The sequence below is a fragment of the Nothoprocta perdicaria genome, unplaced genomic scaffold, assembly GCF_003342845.1.
Source record: "Nothoprocta perdicaria isolate Ctin4 unplaced genomic scaffold, notPer1 scaffold_80, whole genome shotgun sequence".
Taxonomy (NCBI): domain Eukaryota; kingdom Metazoa; phylum Chordata; class Aves; order Tinamiformes; family Tinamidae; genus Nothoprocta; species Nothoprocta perdicaria.
In genome coordinates, this window is record NW_020456088.1 from 2,458,506 (window position 1) to 2,480,999 (window position 22,494).

Genomic DNA, 22,494 nt, shown 5'->3' on the forward strand with positions numbered 1-22,494 from the left:
ATTTGTTTGCATGTGCAGGATTATCCAGTTCCCAAGACCAGTCAGATTCAAAGACGTGGTGCAGAAAGTCACGGATGCTTTTGGACAGACGATGGACTTGGTGTGCGTGAATAACGAGGTATTTGCTCCTTTTTGATAGGGGACAGTTTATGTGGCTGCACCTCAGACGAGGACAGTGTTTTGTTCTTAAACTCTTAATATACCATGCAAAGTGCCTGAGAAACCCTTGCTCCATCATCCTTGCTTTTCAGGGGCTGAAGAGCCTTCTAGCCTGACCTTTCTCATAGCACAAATGATTGTGTTTTGACTACTTGTTCTTTGAGCCCAGCACTGTGTCTGAAAGAAGCATTATAGAAGCTACTGATGAAGGGCATTACCTAGAAAGGGGAGGTCTTTAGCATCTGGTTTGGTGGTTTCCTGTGAGGTATCTTGCCCTAAGCTTTACAGGGAGCTGGAGCCACTGGACTTTCAAGTTGGGGTGAGCCCTGGAGAGGAAAGGGGCAGGTGGTGAATAGGTGGGCTTGGAAACACTAGTTTTAATGCAACTTCATGGACAACATACTTATTAGAACATTAATTGCAAATGATTAGGGACCTTTCATTAAAGTATAAGTGGGGAGAGAGGGTGTGAAGAAAGCTTTCTCTTTTCTTTATCTTCCCTGTTGGCAGAGATTTGGCCACAAAAAGGTTGCTATTTTCTTGTAATAGTTACCTCCTGATACTGAGCTGTCTACTGGTCTGCAGCTTTGGATGTGGTCAGTTTTCTAATCTTGGGCATTCTCCAGCAGCCCTCCCAGGAAAAGCCGGACATTGAATTCTCCAGGAATGACTCACTTCATTCTAGGTTTCTTTCCACTGGAAGAGGTATTTTTTCCAACAGCAGCAAATAGAAACCTAGATAATGTAGTTTATCCTGTGCTAGAGACTGTCTTCCTGGGTATGTGTACAACATAGAGCAGGGCCACAGGCAGGCCTTTGGATACTCCTCATTGCCATAGGGATTAGAAGGACTTCGATATTTTGTCTTTCTGTGCATAAAAATTCTTTCTTGTAAGAATCTGCACATTTGAGAAAAGGTATGAGCAGTGGCAATTTAGGGTTGTTACTTTGCATGACTATAAACACCGCTATAAACACCAAATTGGCCTTCAGGAAGGTAATCTGCTTGTCCATGTAGTGACAACCTGGAGTTTGGCTCCTAATACGTTGTTAGTCAGGATTTTTAGCCTGGTGACACCAAGTCTCTGATGCTGCTTGACCACGGACTTGTTACAAGAAAATGTTTCACCTTTCTTAGGTCCAAAGGAAGCTGTGCAGTAATTCTTTGCTTGCTACCATTAGATGTTCCTGTAGCACCTTGTAGACTAAAATTATACTAAGACCAACTGCCCTTTCCAAAACCTTACTGAGTGGCAGTCGCTGTCCCAGGAAAGCAGGTCTCCTGAAGCCAAGCGCAATGAGATGAGCATGCTGGCTGGGTGGAGCATGAATCACATCCTGGTAGGACTGTGGAAGCAACGGGTTTGGGCTGCTATGGATAAGAGCAGTGGCCTGACCGTGGGCTCAGTGTATGTCTATATGTTACTGGTAGGCTGTGCTCATCCTTCTGATGAGCAGGAGGGCAAAATCTTGCCTGAACATGAACAGCACGATGTGGAGACTTGTTATGGTAGTACTAAGGCTTCAACACAAGCTGCTGTGGCACATTCTCTTGTCTGAATTTTATCTGTTTACACTGCTAAGCAGTTCCCTGTGGCACCAGGTGGGGTTCTGTGTCACCTCGTCACTTGTCCCATCTTCGCTGCCTGGACAGAACCCTGGACCTTGATGTGCCAGTTCCCTTCTGACCTCCCTTTGCCCATCTCCTCTGAGGCAGGAGCCATCTCTTGTCATCATTTAGGAAGGCTAAGGAGCATTAAAGCCTAGGGAAGTGGTGGAATTGCCATTTCTGGAGGGAAGGTTTAACAGCAGATTAAACAAATCCTTGTCAAGAGCTGTTGGTGCCTTTTGGTCCTTCACAAGGCAGGAGGATGAATGACCTCTCAGACTTTACTCAGGCCTATTTCCTACTATTCTGTGGCTTTCTAGTGTGTCTTAAACAGTGAGGTTTCACAGTACTGTTGTGGTCAGTGAAAACTCATTCTTTGCACTCACTTTTCTTAGACTTGTGAGACTGCAATGTATTGGCTGCCAAGTCCCTTACTACAACATTAGTCCCCAGTGGAGTGCACTATTTAAAAGCAAGAAGAAAATCTAATTTAGGTGAATTTTGGCCAATTTTCTACATAGGTGAACTTTGCTGACCATCTGGTTACTCACTATATATAGAATGAACCCTGTTGTTGGAAGTGCTCCCTGCTGATTGCTTCTGTGCTTCTGCATGGATCTGTGTTGAGTTTCATGTTTAGTAGATAGCTATTCTTAATGCCCACGTGTGTACCACGGCCTGGAAGCCAAATGGGGCAAAATCTACTTGACAGATGTGAGTAATAGGCAAAGCCAAGCTAAATACTGGCTGCAGTCCCTTTTAGGGGAGGACAATTTCTGCCTGATGTTTTTGGCTGCTCTGAAGCAGGCATGCAGACGTGTTAATGTTGTGATGCTGAGTGAGAAGGAGTGACCTGCAGAACATTTTGTTCAAAGCAGAGGCCGAGGGAGCAGAGGCCGTTCTGAACCCTTGTGAGGAGCACTGTAAAGCAATGGGAGACCAGTGGGACTAATGGTTCAGAGTCAGATTCTGCTTGTGAGTGAAGTGAGGGGGAGCAGCATTTCAACATTCTCGTTTTGGTTATGAGTGGGCAGAACAAGGACAACTTTGCCTGCTGCATACACCTGCAGAGCCCTGGTGGTCTTCCAGAGGGTTAGGAAATGTGCTGAGGGATTATCCCTTAGCCTCTGCTGCTTAAGGAAAAGGCTCTCTGTGGACAGAGTCATGCCTTCAATGCAGCTTTGCCTGATAACTGCTCTGATGTGAGTGATTCATTCAGATCCCAAAGTTTATTCATGGCCTAACTCTATGGCCCTCCCTAAAGCCCTGAAAGCCCTAAAGCTACCAGGTGGGTACCTTCTCCTCACATCTTTTTAAAAGTGTCTTTCTCATCTAATTTGGCTGGGGACTTGACCCCCTTGACAGGCTGTAGAACCTTTTGGGGTGAGGCCTTCTGAAGAGCTCCTCTTGGAGTCCTTTTCCTACACTTAATTATCTAAGGAGCTTTTGAACAAAGGCTACACAACCTGATTTTCCTTCCTTCCTGGTGAAAATGCCAAACACCTTCCTCTGCAATCTCTTCTTCTGGCTTTTCATAGAAATGTCTCAATCTCTTTGGAGGATCTCTTTGCTGCTGGAGGTAGGCTTTCTTGGTGGGAAGGATGATGTTCCACCTGGTGTTAAACATTTGAAAACAGTGGCCTGCCTAATGGCCTCAGTTCTATGTCTGCAAAATGAGGACAGGGGATGGCCTTCCTATCACACAGTGGAGGAGAAACTCAATCTAAACCGTAAGGAGTTCAGGTACTGCAGGAACAGCAGCTGCACAGACACCTAAAATGGAGCCTGGCAGGACTAGACTGTGGTCATTGGGTGGATGAGGTAGCACTTTCCCCAGATGAAACCTCATGTCTCCTGGCCAGGGCCCACAGCCTTCCCTTGACCTGGTCACTCCAGAAATCCCAACCTCAGTGCAGGTCTGCAGTGTATTTGCCCAGGGGCCAACAGCCAAATCTTTGGTGACACCCCATGATCCAGAAGGGAGACACAGGCGGCTTTTGAGTGTTGTCTCTGGGCACTGAAGCTTTTTGCAGTGGCCAATGGCCTGACCTCCGGTCACCTGCAAAGCTGGACCACAGCTGTGGCTCCCACCAAAGTTACTGGGAAGCAACTGGGAGCTGTGGCCACTCGGTCCCCTTGATAGATGGAAGAGCTGTGTACTTTGGCACCACGGAGAACGTTGGTTGGACTCAGAGCCAATGCCCAGGCAACCTACAGAGGCTGAGGCCTCTTTGGATGATGTTAGGCAGAGTGTGCCAGGTTATGGGGCAAATAGTTGTGCTTTTGGTCATAGCCTGGGGCAGCAGAATGCCACAGAGCCCCTCTCAAGTGCAGCTCTGTTAAGTGTTGGAAGTTCTGCAGCCCAACTGCATAACGTGGTACACCACACAGCAATGCCAGGGGGTGAAATTCCCTCTGGAACATGAGGGCAAGAGTTTATCCCTTACAGAGAAAACATTGGGACCTTCAGGTGCCCTACAGGCAGCGCACTGTCTGGTTCTCGTTCACCATAGAAAGAGCGGAAAGGTCAGTTTGTCCTGCCGCAAGTCAAGGATGTGGTTCCTGGAGGAAGGGCAACACACACTTTCCACACCAAAGAGCTAAAATCCTCCTTGTGAGATGTTCCCTGATCTCGCTCAGTGCTCCAACACTAGGGAAGCTGTGTCAGTGCACCGGAGCACAGGTTGGGGCAGTAGGGAGCTCCCTTCCTTGTCCCCCAGTCTCCATGCTGCTTGCTGTGACAATCTGGCTTCTTCTGCTTGCCCAAATGTGTGACACTTCTCCACACTGTTTTGTTCCATCCCTTCCAGCTCCTGATCCCGCTGAAATCCCAGGAAGACTTGGACAAAGCGATGGAACTCTTGGAGCTCAGCCCTTCCCTGAAGAGCTTGCGGATCCTTGTGAGCGCTCCCAAGAAAGCCAATGTGAGTCGGTCACCTTCTCTGCTCCAAGGGCAGCAGAGCTTTGTGCTGCAGGAAGGTGCCACCGTTCCCAGCACCGTCTCCATGGGCAGGATGTCTGTGCTGGTCCCTTCCACGATGCAGCAGCGTGGGGGCCGATGCCTTGGTCCTGAAGCCCTAAAAGCCAGGGAGAGCAAACCAGAGAATCCTTCAATCTCTTGCATAACTGTCATTAAAAAAAAAAAAAAAAAAAAAAAAAAAAAAAAAGCTTTTTTTTTTTTTCCTTTTTTTTTTTCCTGAGCTCTGTGGCTTTGCAGTTAAGCCTGTTAGCTTGACCTCGCGTGCACGGAGCATCTTGCCAAAGCACATGTCGTGCTGCCCCAAGCACAAGCCATAAAGCAAGGGATTTGCAGATGTTGCAACACTGTCTTCCCTTCATTTCCTAGAAGCACGGAGAGGGAGCTTGCGAGTCTCGAACGTCTTGTCCTCACGCTGCCACTGCTGCTGCTAGCTCCTGTACAGGGGAACTGTTCATTAATTATTTTAGAATACACTAGGTTCCACTTACAGCTCTTTTTTTGTTTGGTTGGTTTTGGGGGAGAATGGTGGGAATGGGGAGCCTAAACCAGGGTTTTCCCTGGCATGTCTGGAAGGGCCCTGGCCTCTGGCAGAGTCTGATGGTTCCCTTTGTCCAATTTCCAGCTCCTGCAGCCCAACAACAGCAAGCAGCACGAAATGAGGATCTCCAGGTCCATGGGCGACATCATGGGGTCCTTGTACAAAGACTCTGAGAGGACGCGGAAATATTCCACAGGTTGGTGAATCTTCTCTCTGCTCCCCGTCCACCCCTTCCCTGCAAGCCATGTGGTTGTAGTGGTCTGGTCTGCCACCCTGATGACCATTGACATCCGTGTTTCTGTGACCTTCTGCAGTACTTGCTCTCCATGTGTTTTGTAGGGGTCACCTTTCAAATGAAGGGGACTATCCCTGTGCCTAAGAAGTGCTAGTAGACACCTACCCTCTCCAAGGCCAGGATGGCAAATGTCCTATGGGGACTAGCATTTCTTAGCCTTTTGTGTGGCTTTTCCTTTCGTTTTCTGCACTCAGGTTTATAGGGTCTTTTTCTTTTTTTGCATTTTAGTATATATAAGATACAAAATATTTGAAATGATAGGTACTCTTGATGACCAGCGTTTGTTGGACCCTTATGTGAAGGACCGTGTTGGATCCTAGAGAAGAACATGCTGTGTACAGAGTCAGTGCAGCAGTCCTTAGGACTGTGTAGCAGGGTATATAACCTCTAGGCAGGCTTAATGGTTTTGTCTTGCACTGGATGTTCTCTGCTACGTCTGCGAGAGCAGGTTACAGGGTAATTTCTACAGAGCCCTATGAGTTTCTTTCCTTCATTTGAGAAGTGTAGGATTGACAGCATTGGAGCCTTGAATGAATCAGGGCCATCTCATACAAGTAAATATAAAGAAATGCTTGATCCTTCGAAGATGCTCCATGCACAGGTGGCAGTGAGCACTCCCAGACTCTTCTCCATGCAGCAAATACCTGATGGTGCTGGGAGCTGTCACTGGTGGGTCAACCAAGCGTCATGGGCAAAGCTGATCCCACATGCAGCCGTGCTGGGGAGAAAACAGGCTCTTGGAAAGGAGGCTTTCTTACTAGTTTTGATGCTTACTCTAAATTAGCAACAGAGGTGGCAACAACCCCCCTGCATGTTAACAGTGCACCAGGCATGGTTGGGGTTAGCTGATGTCTGCATGAAGAGGCTACAGCCTTGCACAGGTTGCAATCCAGCAGGTTTATTTATTCTCTCAATTTTTTTTATTTTTATATGTCAGGACAGGGTAACCGAGTGGCTGAGAAGACGCTCTGGGGAGCTGCAAGGGAGGGCATCTCCTCCGATGGGGTTTAAAACTGGAGGCAGGCCTTAAATGGACGGAGATGATCTGTGCTGTGATTTTACTAAACTTGGTGAAAAGCAAAAGGCAGCCTCAAAGGCTGGGGTTTCAGTGGAAGAAACTGTCTTCTGCTTGCAGCTGCAAAATATCTCAGCGTTTGCTCGTGCTGTTACCAAGGGCTCGCTGTCGAGTGAGGATCTCAGCTCAGCTTTTCTCTTCAGACCACATTTACAAGGAGGTTGGAAGTGACTTAATGGGAAAGGTGGCTCGGGGTCATGTTCTCAGTGGTTCTGACATGTCTTGGGTTTTTCTGCTGACTTTGCCATGTTAGTGGGAGCAAAAGAATAATAAAGCTGTATGTTGCTGGCACGAGCAGATTGGAAGAGGGTAGATGTTCTGGGGAAGAAGTGGCTATTTTTATGTCCACTGGACAGAAAACTTCTTCACTCCTTGTCCTTGAAAAACCTTAGGCAAAATCAAAATATATATATATTTATATTTATTTTCATAAACATTCTCAGTGGAAATCTCCCCTCCCTCTACATTTTTTCTTTTTGGAAGTGGAAAATGTTCCAGGCTCTTGGTGACCAGGATCTGAGAACATTCAGCTGAGTGCCAGAAACCTTTTGCTAAAACCTACTGGGGTTCTGCATTTTCTGATGCAGAGGGTATTCTTTTGTAAATTGATTTGAGGAAACCCACATTTTGCAATATCACTGCCAGCATAGTCAAGAACCCCATTCCAGCGTCAGTGTTTTAAAGCCAAGATTTTCATTTATTTCCTTATTTATTTAGTTCTTTCATCTTGGGGCATTTGAACCTGATCTGCAGGCTCTGCTCAAGCCCAGAGGGCAACACGGTGGCCCCCAAAGGAGGGAGCTCTATGGGGACCCTCCTGGAGCAGGGGGCTTTTCCCCTCTCCGAGCTCCCCTCCTGGGTATCCCAGCAGCTGTGGCTGAAGGTTTTGGACACATCCTGCCGGGATTGGGAAGGCGGAGGTGGAGGGAAGCCAAGGCTGGCACCGGGGAGCTGGCTGTACACGCGGCGCCGCGAGCGCCGCACATCCCGCGGGAAAGCGGCCGCCGCAGTGAAAACAGCAGATGGGAACACGGAGGAGCCCGGCAGGTGCCAGCAGCGAGCGCCAGGCCTGGATCACGCCATGCAGGACGTGCTGTGCTCGCGGGGATGCGGCGCGCGCCGCGGGAATCCCTTCCTGACTCCAAAGGGCAGTCCGGGTCGGATGCGCCGCAGGGGCCAAGCTCCGAGTTCAGGGCTGCTGAGCACCGGCCGGGAGCTTGGCTTGTGAGCCAGTACCTGTGGATAGTCTAGTATGTTAATTCTCATCTTGGGACATGAAATGGGCTGGGAATTTGGTTCCCGTGTGGCCGTGGAGGTGAAGCAGCAGCCGCTGCTCCCGTGGGAGCAAAGCTCTGTGAGCTCCTCACCACGGCTCCCCAGGGGTTTATCCACCTAAGGCTTCTGGGGAAGGTTTTGGGTTATGGTGGCAAGAGATCGCAGCCCTGCACAAGCAGATCCATGGATTAGAGGAGCAATAGGATGCTCAAAAGCTCCGAGATGCCACAGTTGCACTGTGCTCATCCATCCAGCTCCTTTTACTGTGGTCCCAGCTCCAAACATCTCTGTGCACAGCTCTGCCTTGGCATCTGCTAAGCAAATGAGGCAACGATTATTCCGTGGTTTATTCAGAGTGCCCGAACTGTTAAATGGTTAAATATGTTTATTTATTTATATTCCAGGAGAGGATGCTGTGCTTCCCAAATGGTTTTGCTTCTGGGGCTGGTGGGAAGCCAGTTCACTGAGCGCGGCGGCACTCGAGAGAGTCTCTCCTTGAGCTTGGCTTTGCTTCAGTGAGACTCTCTGCGCTGCCTTCTTATCCTACAGGAAATCTGGGAAGGAGCAAATAGGAAGAAAGGAAAATAAAAAAAAAAAAAAGGCGACTCAAGGCCGTGTGATTCTTATTTTTAAAATCCAAGGAGCCTGGGGGGAGCTGTGTGGTGGGATGGAGATATCCGTGTGTGTGAGTCCGGGCGGCCCGGCTTAGCCGGCGGCAATGCAGTGTGAACGGTAGCAGCTCCCCGTGCTCGCGGATTTGGGCTGCTCCTGGAGCTAGGCCGGAGCTCGGTGCAGTGCACAACAGCAGCCCAAACGTTGGCTTGTTGGACCGGCCATGGCTTTTCCTGATGGAGCAGACCCTTTCCCGGCATGTTTCCCTAGGAACATTGCAGTTATCCCAGGGCACGTTGCGGTAGGGAGCGCAGGGAGGTGTGTTGCCGTGTGCTTTCCAGCTCTTCAAAGATTTGTGCCTTTTAGAGATTTTTCTTGAGGAAAAACAACAAGTTGTTGTGTTGCTCGTGTTGCACAACGCTGCCCCGCTAGCGCTCCAGCACGGAGCAGCACAGGCCTCCGTCAGCAATTCCTTGCCACGGAGTGATGACAGCTCAGGGATGGAGCGGAGGGACGAGGAGATCCAAGCCCGTGTGTCCAGGCCAAGTGAGGGCAGTGCTCCCTAAGTCATGAAAAAATGCTCAGGGAATTGGTCCAGGTGGATGTGGGGGTACCCAGGTGAGTGGAGAGGGACACAGCACACGGCCCGTGGGTCTCCCTCTTGCATCTCCAGCTTCTTGGCTCCCTTCCCGATCCCAGCGATGTCTCCAGGAGGCTGAGGCTCCCTGGGAGGAGCTGGTGGGATTCCTGGCACCCCTGACCTGTCCCTTTGCCGCAGGCTCCCTGCACACGGGGCGCAGCTCTCCGCCGCCGGGCAGCGTCCCCGAGGAGCAGCAGCAGATCGCCCGCCAGGGATCCTACACCAGCATCAACAGCGAGGGCGAGTTCATCCCCGAGACCATGGACCAGAACGTAAGTGGGGCCTGAGCCCGCGGGCGACCCCGAAATCCCTGTGGGAGCTGCTCAGGACACCCAGGGAGCGGGAAGGGGAACGCGGGGCGGCAGCAGCTCTTGCTGGTGCTCCACGTGCAGCGCTGCGTGTAGCCTCTGCAGCTTCTGTCCTTCCTCCTCTTTCTTCCTCCTCCTCCGCTAAGGGGTTTGTAGATGGCAATCCTGTAGTAATAAAAAGAGCAGCTTGTTCCCAAATCCAGCCATGAGGAATACCTCCCTCCTTCTACCTCCCTCCGCCTTCCCCTTGGGAGCACAGGCTGGGATCGCTCTCGGGATGCTGAGGATCCTACTCAGGGAGACTTCGCTGAGCTCCACTAGCACCCACCATCCCCTGCCAGCATTTCCATGCCAAATCTGTGGGTTTTTTCTTTAAAACAGTTTGTTATGCAGCCGTTAATAAAATACGAGGCCGCTCCGGGCGAGTCTTGGCAGCGCTGCCGTGCAGCTGTAGCTCGTGCTCCTCGCGGCCAGATCCTGTCTCTCCCTCTTGTTTTGCGAGCGGGTTTGGTAGCATCAGAGCGCGGGGGAGACCCATGCGAACCCCGCCGTGGGTGTCCACGAGCAGGAGCCCACGTGAGCCCCGGCTGGGCACCGACCTCTGCCCTGCAGGCGCATCCAGCAGCATCGCACTGTGCATGGCCTCCTGCCCGTGCCCGTGGAAGCCTCCAGCTTTGGGGCAAAATGTGCAAAAGGAGGGGAAAAAAACTCCCCAGGGGCCCAGTCCTGCTTATGCCCCTCACGTGTGTCTGGATTATTACATTTTTCTTCCCCTCCTCTCCAAATCCGTGCAGCACTTTGCATCTCATTGATTCCTTAGCATGCTCTAAGTTAGCAGGTGCTAACTGCTTTGCCTCGCTTTGCTGAGCAGTAACTAGCAATCAGGAAGAAGAATAACCCAAAGAGGGTTTTGTTAGTGCAAGTTTTAGAAGAAAGCTCTCCCATATCTATCTATCGGGCTATATATGGTGTCTCCTGGGCCATATAATGGATAGAAGCCAGTCGCGTTCAGTGGAGCCCTGTTGTCCTGCACGGATGCTCTCCAGAGAGCCCAGCGCAGGAGGAACGCGGCTGCTGCAGCTCAGGGATCACAGCACCCTGTTCTATCCTTTCCCCCGTGTTTTCCCCTCCGCCAGATGCTCGAGGCTTTCATCAGCCCTGACGAGTCTCTGTCCGGGAGCTGCCAGTCGCTGGACCGATCTGTGGACAGGTGAGTTGGTGACGCTGCCGCTGCCCAGAGGACGCAGGAGGCTCCGCACTAAGTTTAGCCTCCCGGCAGGAAGCAACTGGGACACGTTGTCCCATGGCAGACACTTCAGCAGGCAGCGAGGTGCCGGCTCGCGCATGCACTGCAAGTGGCAAGTCCCTCTGTGAGACTTCAGAGAAGCAGTTTATTCTTTTTTATTAATTTTTAGCCCTCGTCACAGTTTTCCCTCTTCTTGCTCATTTTGCCGCACGGCACCGAGGCCGCGCTTCGCTTCGTGTTGCTGCTCTGGGTCTGTCCGAGCGTCGAGGCCCGTTTCCCTTCTTGGATTTTAATGCTGTCCCGTGATGCGTTTGCTCACCGTTTGGAAGCGTTGGAGCTGCCCTTCTTGTGCTCCCTGCCTTCATGGCCCAGCGTCAGTTTTGCGTAGACTTCACTGGAAATAACAACACAAGCAGCAGCACAGCCTGGCTATAACACTTTATTGGGAGCAAAGAAGTGAATCCCAGGCACTTTTGTAGCTGATAGCTGACCCACATACAAAAAGCAGACGTCAAGAAGAGAGGCAGACTTCTCAAAGGCAGGAAAAGGGGCAAGAATGGGTATTTTTTGGAAAGATGTAGCTGGAGCCTTGCTGCCAAGTGCTCGAGATCGGGTTAGCCTCGAGTGAGCAGAGAAAGGCACTGGGCACTGTTAAGATAACACAGTAAATTTCCCCATAGCAAATCAGTCCTGATCGGCTGTGACATTAGCAGACTTTAGAGCAATTTGCAATGCAGATTTCTATCACAATGTCCCATTTATTAAAAGGGAAATTTAGGCACGGAGAGGCTAGAATGAAATTTGGGTCTCCCCTCTCCGCATGCTTTGGAGATGTCCAGCACATGCAGAAAACAGCGCTCGGTCTTGTGCAGGCAGAAGGATGGGGGTTCAGTTGAGTGGAATGAATCCCTATAAATCCGGTGCTTTTTGCATGTGGTAACTTCCAATCCACAGCCTTTTGAGTGACTCTTTTTCTTCTTTGCAGCCCTCCCTTCACCCAAACCCCTGTTCCTGGAAGGAAGAGCCATCCCAAAGACAGTCTCGATTGCATGGGTAAGCATTGAGGGAGGTCTGTGTTCACTTGAAAGTGCACCCAAGTGGTGAAGTGATGGAATAAAGTAACTGGAGGCAAATGCAAGAGCCGTTGAAAAAGCAGGGAATGGGCCTCGTGGCATCACCTTTTATTTCTAATGAGGTTCCTGTGAGTAGCAGTGTCAGGGCCCTGACTTCCTAATTGCAAACTGTGGCTCTCAAACCTCTCCAGGGAATGGAACCTCCTCCGTTTGCATTAATAAGAGACAGACCTAGGAATTCTGACAGGGAAAGTGCATTGGTACTCGCAAGGTTCCTGCTTAATCACATATAAACATCCAGCTGGTTAAGTCATGGAAACTCTGCAATATTATAATGACTTCTGCTATTAAAAATGAATAAATGGCAGCAAGCCTGCACCATGATAACACTTTTCTGGCCAGAGGCAGCATTTCTAGATTGAACTCTCGAGCTGAAGCTGCCGTCAGGCCATGTTGCTGGAGCTTTAATACATCCCAGGGGGGTCAGGCAAGGCCTTTGCCCTAAAATGCTTGACCTGTCCTTGTTGCTTCTCTTGCTGACCATATTTCAGGTGTTATGGGCTCCTCTGGTGCGATGGAGAACCGTGCCCAGGCCAGGAGAGCTCTCGGAGGAGCCACTAAGACAAATAAGCACTTGGACAGGCTGTATCATTAGAGCAGGATGGGGGAGAAGAGGGAGGTGGAAGATGGGGAAATGACAGATATTTTAATCTCAAGTTGTCCAGTGCTACCAGCGATGGCTTCCAGAGCTTATAGTTTTGTTATTTTTTTTTTTGCAGTGTTTATTTATCTCTTATGTATCCATCCCTCTCTAGTTTATGAGCTCCTGTGTAGTCGCACTGTGATGCTCTCTAATCATTTCTGCCTGCCTCAGACCTACCTTTCTGTCATTTAAACGGAATAAATGTAGACATCCCGGGTGCTAGGGGTTTAAATCTGTCTCCAGCTTATAGAGATCAAGAATTACATTGGAGTAGGATGCAAGGGATTGTCCCATGTCAGCCAAGCAAAGGGATTGTCCCGTGTTAGCCAAGCACTGGATTTTTGCATTTCCTTGCAACTAGCTGCTCTGTGAGCAGAGACGTTGGATTAGATTTGGGCCTGGCTGTTCTGTTTCTACGCTAACTTTTGTATTTTCATGTGGAAATGAGAAGTTCAGCGCTCATCCCTGGAAACCCGACGTGGTCTGTGCTAACCTCTTGCCTTGTTGTGCGCCAGAGCCCACAATGCCAGTGGTTAAACCTCTTTTGGCTTTAGGGGGACCAAGGCTAGAAGATCTGGCCCTCGTTTTTCACTAGCAATGGGTGCCTGCAGGCAGATTTCAGAGCAAGGGTTGGTGAACACCTTGCTATGCAGACGAGCAGTTTGTTACCTCACTGTTTCCTGCAGTTCAGCCCAAAGACCAGGACATTTCCACGCAGGAAATGCTCTGGGCATTTGCTCTAAGTCGGTCTAAGACCCGCGTCTGTTCTTCCCTCCTGTCAGATTTCGACATCCCGTTCTGTGAAAGGTTTGGGAAAGGCGGCACCTTCCCTCGGCAGTACCACCTGTCCCAGAGCCGCAAGGACTACAGCGACGGTAAGGAGATGCTGGAGAGCTGGGCAGGGAGCCGTGATAGCAGGATTGTGGCCTGGCCTTGGCTTGCAGCAGTGCCTGGGACTGGAAAAACTTGGCAAGGAGGTGTCTCCTTCCCAAGAAAAGGTTTAAGAACCAAGTTGTGTGGGATTTGCTTGCTGCTTCTGAATCTTCCAGTGATAGGAGAAGGGGTAATGGGTATAAGTGGAAACACAGGAAGTTCCATCTGCATGTGAAGAACAACTTCTTCCCTGTGAGGGTGCCAGAGCCCTGGCACAGGCTGCCCAGGGAGGCTGTGGAGTCTCCTTCTCTGGAGGTCTCCAAACCCACCTGGATGCTGCCCTGTGCCCTGTGCTCTGGGTGTCCCTGCTGAAGCAGGGGGTTGGACTAGATGATCTCTAGAGGTCCCTTCCAACCTCAACCATTCCGTGATTCTGTGACCTTCTGGGAGACCTTCAAGGTCTGTTCTTGGTCATTGTGAACTGCCCTGCACTGACGGTCAAACGTCTTCCTGCCCTCAATTGCCTGCTCTTGAGACTGCTGGTTTGTGTCCTTCCCAGCAAGTTTCTCACGGAGCTGTGAGAAATCCCCCGGCAGATTGGAGCGGTGGTGCCCCTCCGAGGCCTCTGTTTTAAGCTCATGAGCTCTGAGCTTCAGGGACGCCCCATCACCTCGCTGCTGCCGGCTGCTTTCTCTGAATAAGGATCAAATTCCCTCGGGAAAAGGATCCTGAGGGCAGGAAAACGGCATATAGAGCCTCCTGGGGTGAATGGCATCTCTTGCTGACATCTTGTGCAAGTAGTTCCCGTGTAATCTGGCACTGCCTGTGTAGTCATTCGTGTTGTGCTTTTAGGGGATGCCCTAAGAGCGAGAGCTCGCAGCGTAAACCCCTGTCTGTTCAGAGCTTCATTGTGATGAAAAACAAACAAACCCCTAATTTAATTAAACTGTTACAAACCCCTCTGGAAACATTGTGCATTGAATGTAATGCTGCCTGCTGTTAACGGCTTTTAAATTGAATTAAAACCGTTCGCAGGGTTGTGTTTGGGTTTCATTAAGCTTGTTCTGCTTAATTGGCAGAGGTGCATCGCTGCAGCTGGGCAGCCGTGCGAGAAGGTAGATAGGAAGATAAGAACTGCCACGTGTTTTCTTGCTCCAACTGTCCCCTTTTATCCCCCAGGCCGGAGGACTTTCCCCAGGAGTTACTTCCCACAGGAGAACCTCTTCCAGCTTGTCCCTTCCAGCCGAACCAAGAGCTTCAACGGGGACAGCAAGCTGAGCACCTTGCAGTACGGCGAGTACCGGCCCAAGTGGCGGAGCAACTGCGAGAAAGGCCTGCAGGTCTTCAGCACCTCCCCTCCCAAAGCCAGGAACTGTGAGTGAATCGCAGCGCGCGCGGCGCTGACCTCTCCCTGTGGGCCTCGACACACGGGTTGGGTTTTGAGTTACCTCAAAATACTGGGGCTACTGCAGCAGAGCCGTGGCAGGGGACTCTGAATGCACTGTGGGTCCGTGCCCAGCAAGAGTAGACATTTCTAGCTTACATTTCAGTGAGAAAGGCTTAATACAACACGCTGCTTTACTGTGGCTTTGCATGAAGAGTTTGTATGGGCTGAACTGGTGCTTGTGTGTTGAGCTTCACCAGTCGCTTGCACACTGAGCTCTCAATGTGCTTGCACGGTGGAAGTTTCCGGGAGACCTGAGGTGTGGAGCAGATGGGTTCCCTATTCTTTGTCCCATGCTGCTGTCGCCCCAGCACCCAAGATGGTGCTGCAGGCCAGTCTGATACTGCAGGGCTGCCCACACTGTAGAGATGGGTGCCTTCTGGCCACCTTAGTGATGGATTGAGACCAAATGAGACAGGATTGCAGTTCCCTGCCTGGCTTGCAGCGCAGCTGTGCTGCATCCAGCTCACCACCCTTATAGATGGGGAGAAAAAGGTGCAGCTTTACCCAGCAAAGCAGTTTGTGGAGGAAAGGCTCCAAAGAAAGGTGCTTTTATTGCAGGTGTGATCTGCGCTCTGTAGGTTTAGATGTCCCCGTGCTGCTCTCATTTCTCAACTCCCTTGTCTCGCCTGTAGCTCTGCAGGCACCTGTGAACTGGAGGCTGGGAAAGCTGCTTGGAAGAGGAGCTTTTGGGGAAGTTTATCTCTGCTATGACGCCGACACTGGCCGGGAGCTCTCGGTGAAGCAGGTGCCTTTTGACCCCGACAGTCAAGAGACAAGTAAAGTGAGTATGAGGGCAGGGCGGCCTTGTGTGGCACACGATGGGGCGTGTGCCACACAAGGAGGGTAAATTGTGGAGGGTAAATACCCCTCCACATTGTGGAGGGTAAATACCACAACAGGGTGGCATTTCTGCTCTGCTGAGGTGTGTGTTTGCTCATGGAGCTGGTCTGTTGTGTTGCAGGAGGTCAATGCCTTGGAATGTGAGATCCAGCTGCTGAAGACTCTCCGGCACGACAGGATAGTGCAGTACTACGGGTGCTTGCGGGACCCTGAGGAGAGGAAACTGTCCATCTTCGTCGAGTACATGCCAGGGGTAAGTGCAGTTCCTGTCAGCACTGGCCTGAGCCATCAGGACCCAGTGAGACTGCTGGGGAGTTCCGTGAGGTTTGGATCTGAAGTCCATCTCTACAGCTGAGCCACTCTGTCTGCTGAGCCAAATCAGAACAGTGGGTCTCAGCACCCCCAGGGCTTGAGAAGGTTCAGGTTGTGAGTCAGACGTCACGGTCAAGCCCCTCAACGTGCAGTGGGTCAAATCAAAAGCCTTGAACACAGGTTTGGGGTTTGCGTCTCGGAGCAGGGTGTGTTCAGAGTCTGGAATCTGAACTTGGTGAATGTGGGACCTCATCCAGATCTGGCTCCAAACACTGTGTCTTCAGCCCATCCGAAAGTATTTATTACAAATCCCTTCAGGAAAAGTTAATAGCACAGCTGTCCACCCACAGCTGTCACCAATTATTTATGGCTTTCAGCACATGTATGTTAAAAACAGTGTTGCTCAGTTGTGAGCCTTCTCCTGCTTAGGACAGAACCTGCTCTCAGTAGCATTATTCTGTCATGCTGAGGTGGTGTCGTTTCATGAATTTGCTGATATAGGATGAAATATTCCTAGGAAAAGGGAGTATCAAGAAGCTTTAGAGTCCAATCAAAGGCTGGAGAATGTACACAGCTTCTTCTCCATCTGCAGGCATGCAAGTTGTATCAGCCATCTAGACAAGCTCATCAGCTGGTATAAACCAGCACAGCTTTATTTACATTGCTGGAGGATCCATTCTCCTAAGTCCAGCCTGTCCAGCTGGATTCATTCCCTAGACTGTGGGAGAATAAATCCTTGTTCATACAGAGATTTGTAAGGTCAGAGGGGGCTATTAAGTCATCTAGTCATAAATAATTTTGGTCATTAATAAATTTGTTAGAGGTTCTAGTAACACATCTTGCACATGAGTAATCAGGTGGATTTCCACACGGTTGAATCCCATCCAAGCACCCTCTTTTCTGTCCCTATGTGCAGACTTCTCTACACTCAGGCTTTGCTGAACAACCACAGAGCAAGAATCCCGAAATCTAAGCCCTGGGAATTTCAGCAGTCTCTTTGCTGCTTGTTCTGCAGCGTTCTGATGTTTGTTAGCAGCCAGGAAACCAACATTTGGTGCTGGGGCAGTGTCCAGCAAGAATGGAAGTTGATTGTTTGTTTTTCTTGTGATAAACCAGAGTTCTGACCAAATACAGATTGACTTTCATGCCAGAGCAATGGTTCATTTCACAAAAGCAGCTCAAGGCTTCAGTGTCTAGTGGCAGTTAATGAGGTCCCAAACTGTTTGCGGCAGCAGCTCTGAAATGTTGGGTCTGGCCAGGCTTCTGATTTACCACAGCTTGTTAGCAAAATTTTCCCAAAGGAGCCAACCTTGGATGCACTGTTAACCTGACATTTTTATAATTACCTATATTAAATAGCTGACAGGTGTTTATTTTCCTTCCCTGCTATATTTTGGAGTTTGGGAAAAAAGGAGTGGTCTACTTGAAGGGTCCTGTTTCACCTTCTTGATTATCCCATCAGGGTGAAGCTGGCCAGGATCAGAGCACTTGCAGGGTGGTGGGTGAGGGAACAGGAACATTCCTTGCACCAACTTGCATGAGGGGGTTATTTTAGAGAAACCCAAAGTAGTTGAGCTGTGCCATGAAGGGGGAATGGGAGGCCTGACCACAGGATCAGCACCGGCCTCAAAAGACAGGAGGAAGGACAAATATCGGCTGTGTGAGCAATAACAGGTGGGTGGATGTGAAAGAGCTAGGACAGTCCAAGTCCTGGAGCTCCACACCTGGAGCAGTGTGTCCCTCTCTTCCCAGAAGGTAACTTCTCTGGCAACTCTTGGATCAGCCTCAGAAGAGGCAGAAACAAGATGAGTTTCCCCTGTGCTCTCCAGCCAGTCTGAATGCTGGAGGTAGAGCTGGGTGGTTTGGACCTCTGTGGTTGAAATCCAAATGTGTCTCCATTGCGTGCTATGGAGAACTAGCTCTAATCACAGAAGGGTTGAGGTTGGAAGGGACCTCTGGAGATCATCAAGCCAACCCTCCTGCTCCAGAAGGGACACTCAGAGCACAGGATGGCATCCAGGCAGGTTTGGAGACCTCCAGAGAAGGAGACTCCACAACCTCCCTGGGCAGCCTGTTCCAGGGCTCTATCACCCCCACAGGAAAGCAGTTCTTCCTCACATGAAGATGTAACTTCCTATGTTTCAATTTGTACCCATTAATCCTCGTTCTGTCACTGGCCACCACTGAGAAGAGTTTGGCCCCATCTTCTTTACATTCTCCCCTCAAGTCATTCTACATACTCATCAGTCCCTCTCAATCTTCTCTCCTCTGGGCTAAACAGGTAGTTAGGAACATCCAAGTGGCCAGAAAACACATCTAAAACCCAAAGGAGTAGCTGCTCACAGCGGTTAGGTTGTCTGCACCGTTGCTTGTGACCTATCTGATCAGTAAAAGGGAGCTGCTAGGAGCCTGCATGCCTGGGTCAGAATTCCAAGGTACCTGCACTGTGTCCATGCTGGGGCATCTGGAAAACAGCCCTATGTGAGGTTGAACTTGGCCACGATGAGTCAGTGGTCAGTGGATAATCCTTTCTGAAAGAAGTTGGCCTTGCCTCACCTGCTGAGGGAAAGGCTTCATAGAAGACAACCATCAGCTGAGCCCTGAGGAACCTTCTCACCGTGGGTGGTAGCCCCTCATCAACTTGCGCCTTCCCCAGTGGCTCTTGATAAGGTTCAGCCACTAGAGGGGGAAAAAGATCTGTGCTGTTGGCAGAGGGTAGCACCCATACCCATTGGATGTCCATTGGATATGGGTGCTTGGTCTTTCTCTGCTGGCATCTGGTACATGAGAGACAAGTTTCATTCAGCGTCCAGTGGAGGGTCTGTTTTGCCATTTCTTCAGCAGAACTTTTGTCTTTTTTTATGGGATGGGAAATAACAGGAAAGCTTAAAATTAAAGCAATGTGCAATGATGCAGCTAGTTCTGCTGGTCCTTACAGTTGGTGCATTTTGTTTCCTTGGAACAGGGCTCAATAAAGGATCAGCTCAAAGCTTACGGTGCTCTGACCGAGAACGTCACACGGAAGTACACCAGGCAGATCCTGCAGGGAGTCTTCTACTTGCACAGCAACATGATTGTCCACAGAGACATTAAAGGTGAGGAGATAATGTAGGGAGCCTTCGTGCTTACCTGGATTTGTTAGCTCCTTCCCTTCCTTGTATGAAACCCGACGTGCAGAATAGAGCACTGGGATCCTGGAGTCACAGTTGTTTTCTCTTGGCTTTGCCTCTTGCGTTCGTCAAGTTGCTTGAGCTATGAGAATGTTGAATACCAAAGATGAAAACAAACAAACAAAAAACATGTCTATATTAAGAACTTTAATAGGAATTGTCATTAATTGTGCTTACAGACATCAGGCCTCTATACCTCTAAAGTTCTAGCCCAAGAACTGAGGCACTGGTGATCTGAGGAATGAGCCTCTGTTTGTGTCCTGATGCATGGTGAGGATCACTGCTCACCTCCTATCCAGGGATCACCTTTGGAGTGGGAGTGGATTATCCAGGAGGACAGGTGGGAGTCAGGCCTCTCCAAAAGGAACAGCGTTGGGATAGAGGGTTCTCACATTAAGCCAGCTGAGCAAGACCCTTTGGGCTCTCTCAGTGCTTCATCTTGGAATTTTTCTTGCCTTTTACCTCTAGGTGCCAATATTTTGAGAGATTCTGCAGGAAATGTGAAACTAGGAGATTTTGGAGCCAGCAAACGGATCCAGACCATCTGCATGTCTGGGACGGGGATTAAATCTGTCACAGGAACACCATACTGGATGAGCCCAGAGGTTATCAGTGGAGAAGGCTACGGAAGGAAAGCTGATGTGTGGTAAGGAATATGGCAAAAAACTCCCACCACTGCTGATTTTAATCAGTGATCCTTTGGGGAAGATGCAATGGGAGCAACTAGCGTGACTAACATCTTGAAGACAGAGCAGTGCATGGGCAGAAATGGGAGCTGAATGTTAGGATCTCCCATGCAGATATCCAGAGGGACTTTGTCTTCCATGGATGTCCCAAAGCAGGATGTCTCCCAAATCACAGCTTGCTTTGGGAGGCCTCACCATGTGTGTGGACCATGTGCAAATCAACCCTCTGGCTGCTGTTTAATTCTGCAAAGCAGAATGAGACAAAGTTTGCCAAAAGAGCTGTTGAATTTTGGTGCTCCTGATTTGGGGGACTTGTTAAATCTGGCTCTGAGGTTCAGTGGGACCTTGGCAGGCTCTCAAACTCTGCCACTCGATTTTTTCACAACATGGCTCTGACATATTACCTATTACTCAAACCGTGGCATCTGAACTGCTGTCTGGGGAGGTTCTGACAAGTTCTTGTGTGCTCCCAACTGCACCTTTTTATGAAACTTAGTTATCTGTCAGACTTGTCCAACACGGGTCCATGAACTCTGATGTTACTGGGTCATCAGCTAAGAACAGGTGAGCCTCTACCCTTAGGAAACAAGGATAAAACACGTGCATGCAGATAGAAAGATGCTTGCCAGTAAATATGGGCAGAAAACCAGGACCTTGCTCTTGCCAAGTGGAGCAGAGAGCTCTGTGCAAAAGGCTTGTCTGCACCATGAGGTTCGAGGGGTCCTGCGCTGGGGCAAAGCCCATTCCAAGAAGGGAAGTTCTTCGGGCCCTGAAGTTCAGTTTTCCTTAAGAAACCACCCAGACCGTGGTTCAGGGCTGCAGCAGCCACATCGATTGCTTTTTGTCTCACTCGCTGCATGCGTGGCCTCCTTGCAGGAGCGTGGCCTGCACCGTGGTGGAGATGCTAACGGAGAAGCCGCCGTGGGCAGAGTTCGAGGCCATGGCGGCCATTTTCAAAATCGCGACGCAGCCGACCAACCCCCAGCTCCCCGACGGCGTCTCCAGCTGCTGCCGCAACTTCCTCAAGCAGGTCTTTGTGGAGGAGAAGCGGCGGCCCACGGCCGAGGACCTGCTGCGACACCCCTTCGTCAACTGCGGGCTCTAGCCCCGTGGCAGCGGGGACGGGGGCAGCCACCGGCGCCACGGCCCCAGACCCACCAGACCCTGGGCCGCTGCTCGCGGCGGCCCCGCGGCTCCCAGCCCGCCTTGTCCTCAGCTCAGTGGCCGCTGCGGTGGTTGATTTCGAAGCTGCGCTTGGGACCATCGGAGCCTGGAGACAGTGGCCACCACTGGCCGCCGGCGATTCAGGACGGCGGAGTCCCCTTGTTGCCCCCATCTGTCTCACACCAAGTCACTTTGCTGTCAATGGGTGCTGGGAGCTTCCCCGTTTGCCATGATACTCATCCCAGGGGAACGTGAGGCCAATGGGATGTCACCTCCGGCGCTACAGCGACGCTGACAGCATCCCCAGGAGCGGAGGAGGGAGATGCTCCATGGCGACGCGGGCATCAGCCACGCTGGAGGACATAATCCTCAGACCTGGAGCCGGGGGGTGTTCCCCGTCGAGAAGGGGAAGGGGAACCGTCCTCCTGGAGACAGCGAGAGGTTGGCAGTCTGGCCAGCATCTCCAAGGGGGCTGCTCTTTAATACTGCTCTGTGCCTTAAGCGGTTACAATCAAGGAGTGATGCTCGACTCGGCCCGACCTACAGAGTAGGGCGCGATGACACAGCAGCCGAGTTGACTTTGCCTGTTGCTATGTGTGTATGTGTGTGTGTGTGTACGTGTGTGTGTGTGTAACAGTCTGAAAGAGGGGTTCTTCTCGGGACGGGGGAAGTCTCCCTAGGGTACGGCTGCTGACGGTTCCTGAGGATCTCCGGTGTGCGGTGGGTAATGATGCTCAAATGATGTTGATGCCAGCGCCGCGCGGAGCTGAGCACAAGATTCTTCAACCTTTCCCCATGGAAACCAGGGGGGAGGGAGGGGCAACTCATCATCCTAGTGCTGATACCCCAGCCCTGGGTGTTGTAGATAGGTTGTAGGAACAGGGTTATGGGGAGGAACGTAGCTGGGCCAGGGCGATGCATCGGGGACAAACTCCATCCAGCCCCAAAACGGGACCTTGGAGATGCCTCAGTTGAGGGTAGCTCTAAACATCCAAACATTGCCCTGGTTTATACAGCGGGGAACCAGCCAAGGTCAACGCATGGCTGGGCTCGAAGGCCCTTTGGCCAACGTGAACCTGACACTAAGAAGCTAGGAGTAAGTTGAGCTGGAAGGCATGTCCTGCAAGCAAGTTGTTTCATTAGGTCTTGCTCATTTAGGACAAATTAATTGCATGGTCCCGTTTCCCTCTTCCTTGCTGCCTTAGCTGTTTCCAGGCGGCTCGGTAGGGGTTAAATAAGCACTTAGCAGGGTGTCAGCAGCTCCGGACAGCAAGCACAGGTTTATTTTTCCAATGAAAGTGAAAAGTGTTGCTTGGGAGGGAGGGGAAGCGGAGTGCAGGGTCGGCGCTGTGGTTTTGCACATCCTCGAATTCTCCCGTGCGGAAGCAATCGGCCTTCGTGTTGCTGGGGAAGCGTTGGGAGCGTTTCCTTGGGCAGCGAATGGAAAAAAAAAAAAAAGGAAGGAAGGAAGAAGTCTCTACTCAGGTTA

General features: G+C 50.7%; 1 protein-coding gene across 1 annotated transcript in view; it reads left to right on the forward strand.

The window, feature by feature from the left end:
• The window catches only part of LOC112958101 (mitogen-activated protein kinase kinase kinase 3-like), a 38,395-nt gene extending 17,449 nt beyond the window's left edge, over positions 1-20,946 (forward strand). Inside the window, exons 4-16 of the mRNA XM_026051910.1 lie at positions 19-118; positions 4,579-4,692; positions 5,371-5,482; positions 9,322-9,455; positions 10,628-10,701; positions 11,723-11,790; positions 13,296-13,388; positions 14,566-14,760; positions 15,466-15,614; positions 15,795-15,926; positions 18,951-19,080; positions 19,624-19,801; positions 20,718-20,946. Coding sequence (XP_025907695.1) covers positions 19-118; positions 4,579-4,692; positions 5,371-5,482; positions 9,322-9,455; positions 10,628-10,701; positions 11,723-11,790; positions 13,296-13,388; positions 14,566-14,760; positions 15,466-15,614; positions 15,795-15,926; positions 18,951-19,080; positions 19,624-19,801; positions 20,718-20,946 — 1,708 coding nt within the window. The remainder of the gene's footprint in view (positions 1-18; positions 119-4,578; positions 4,693-5,370; positions 5,483-9,321; positions 9,456-10,627; positions 10,702-11,722; positions 11,791-13,295; positions 13,389-14,565; positions 14,761-15,465; positions 15,615-15,794; positions 15,927-18,950; positions 19,081-19,623; positions 19,802-20,717) is intronic.
• The last annotated feature ends 1,548 nt before the right edge of the window (positions 20,947-22,494 follow it).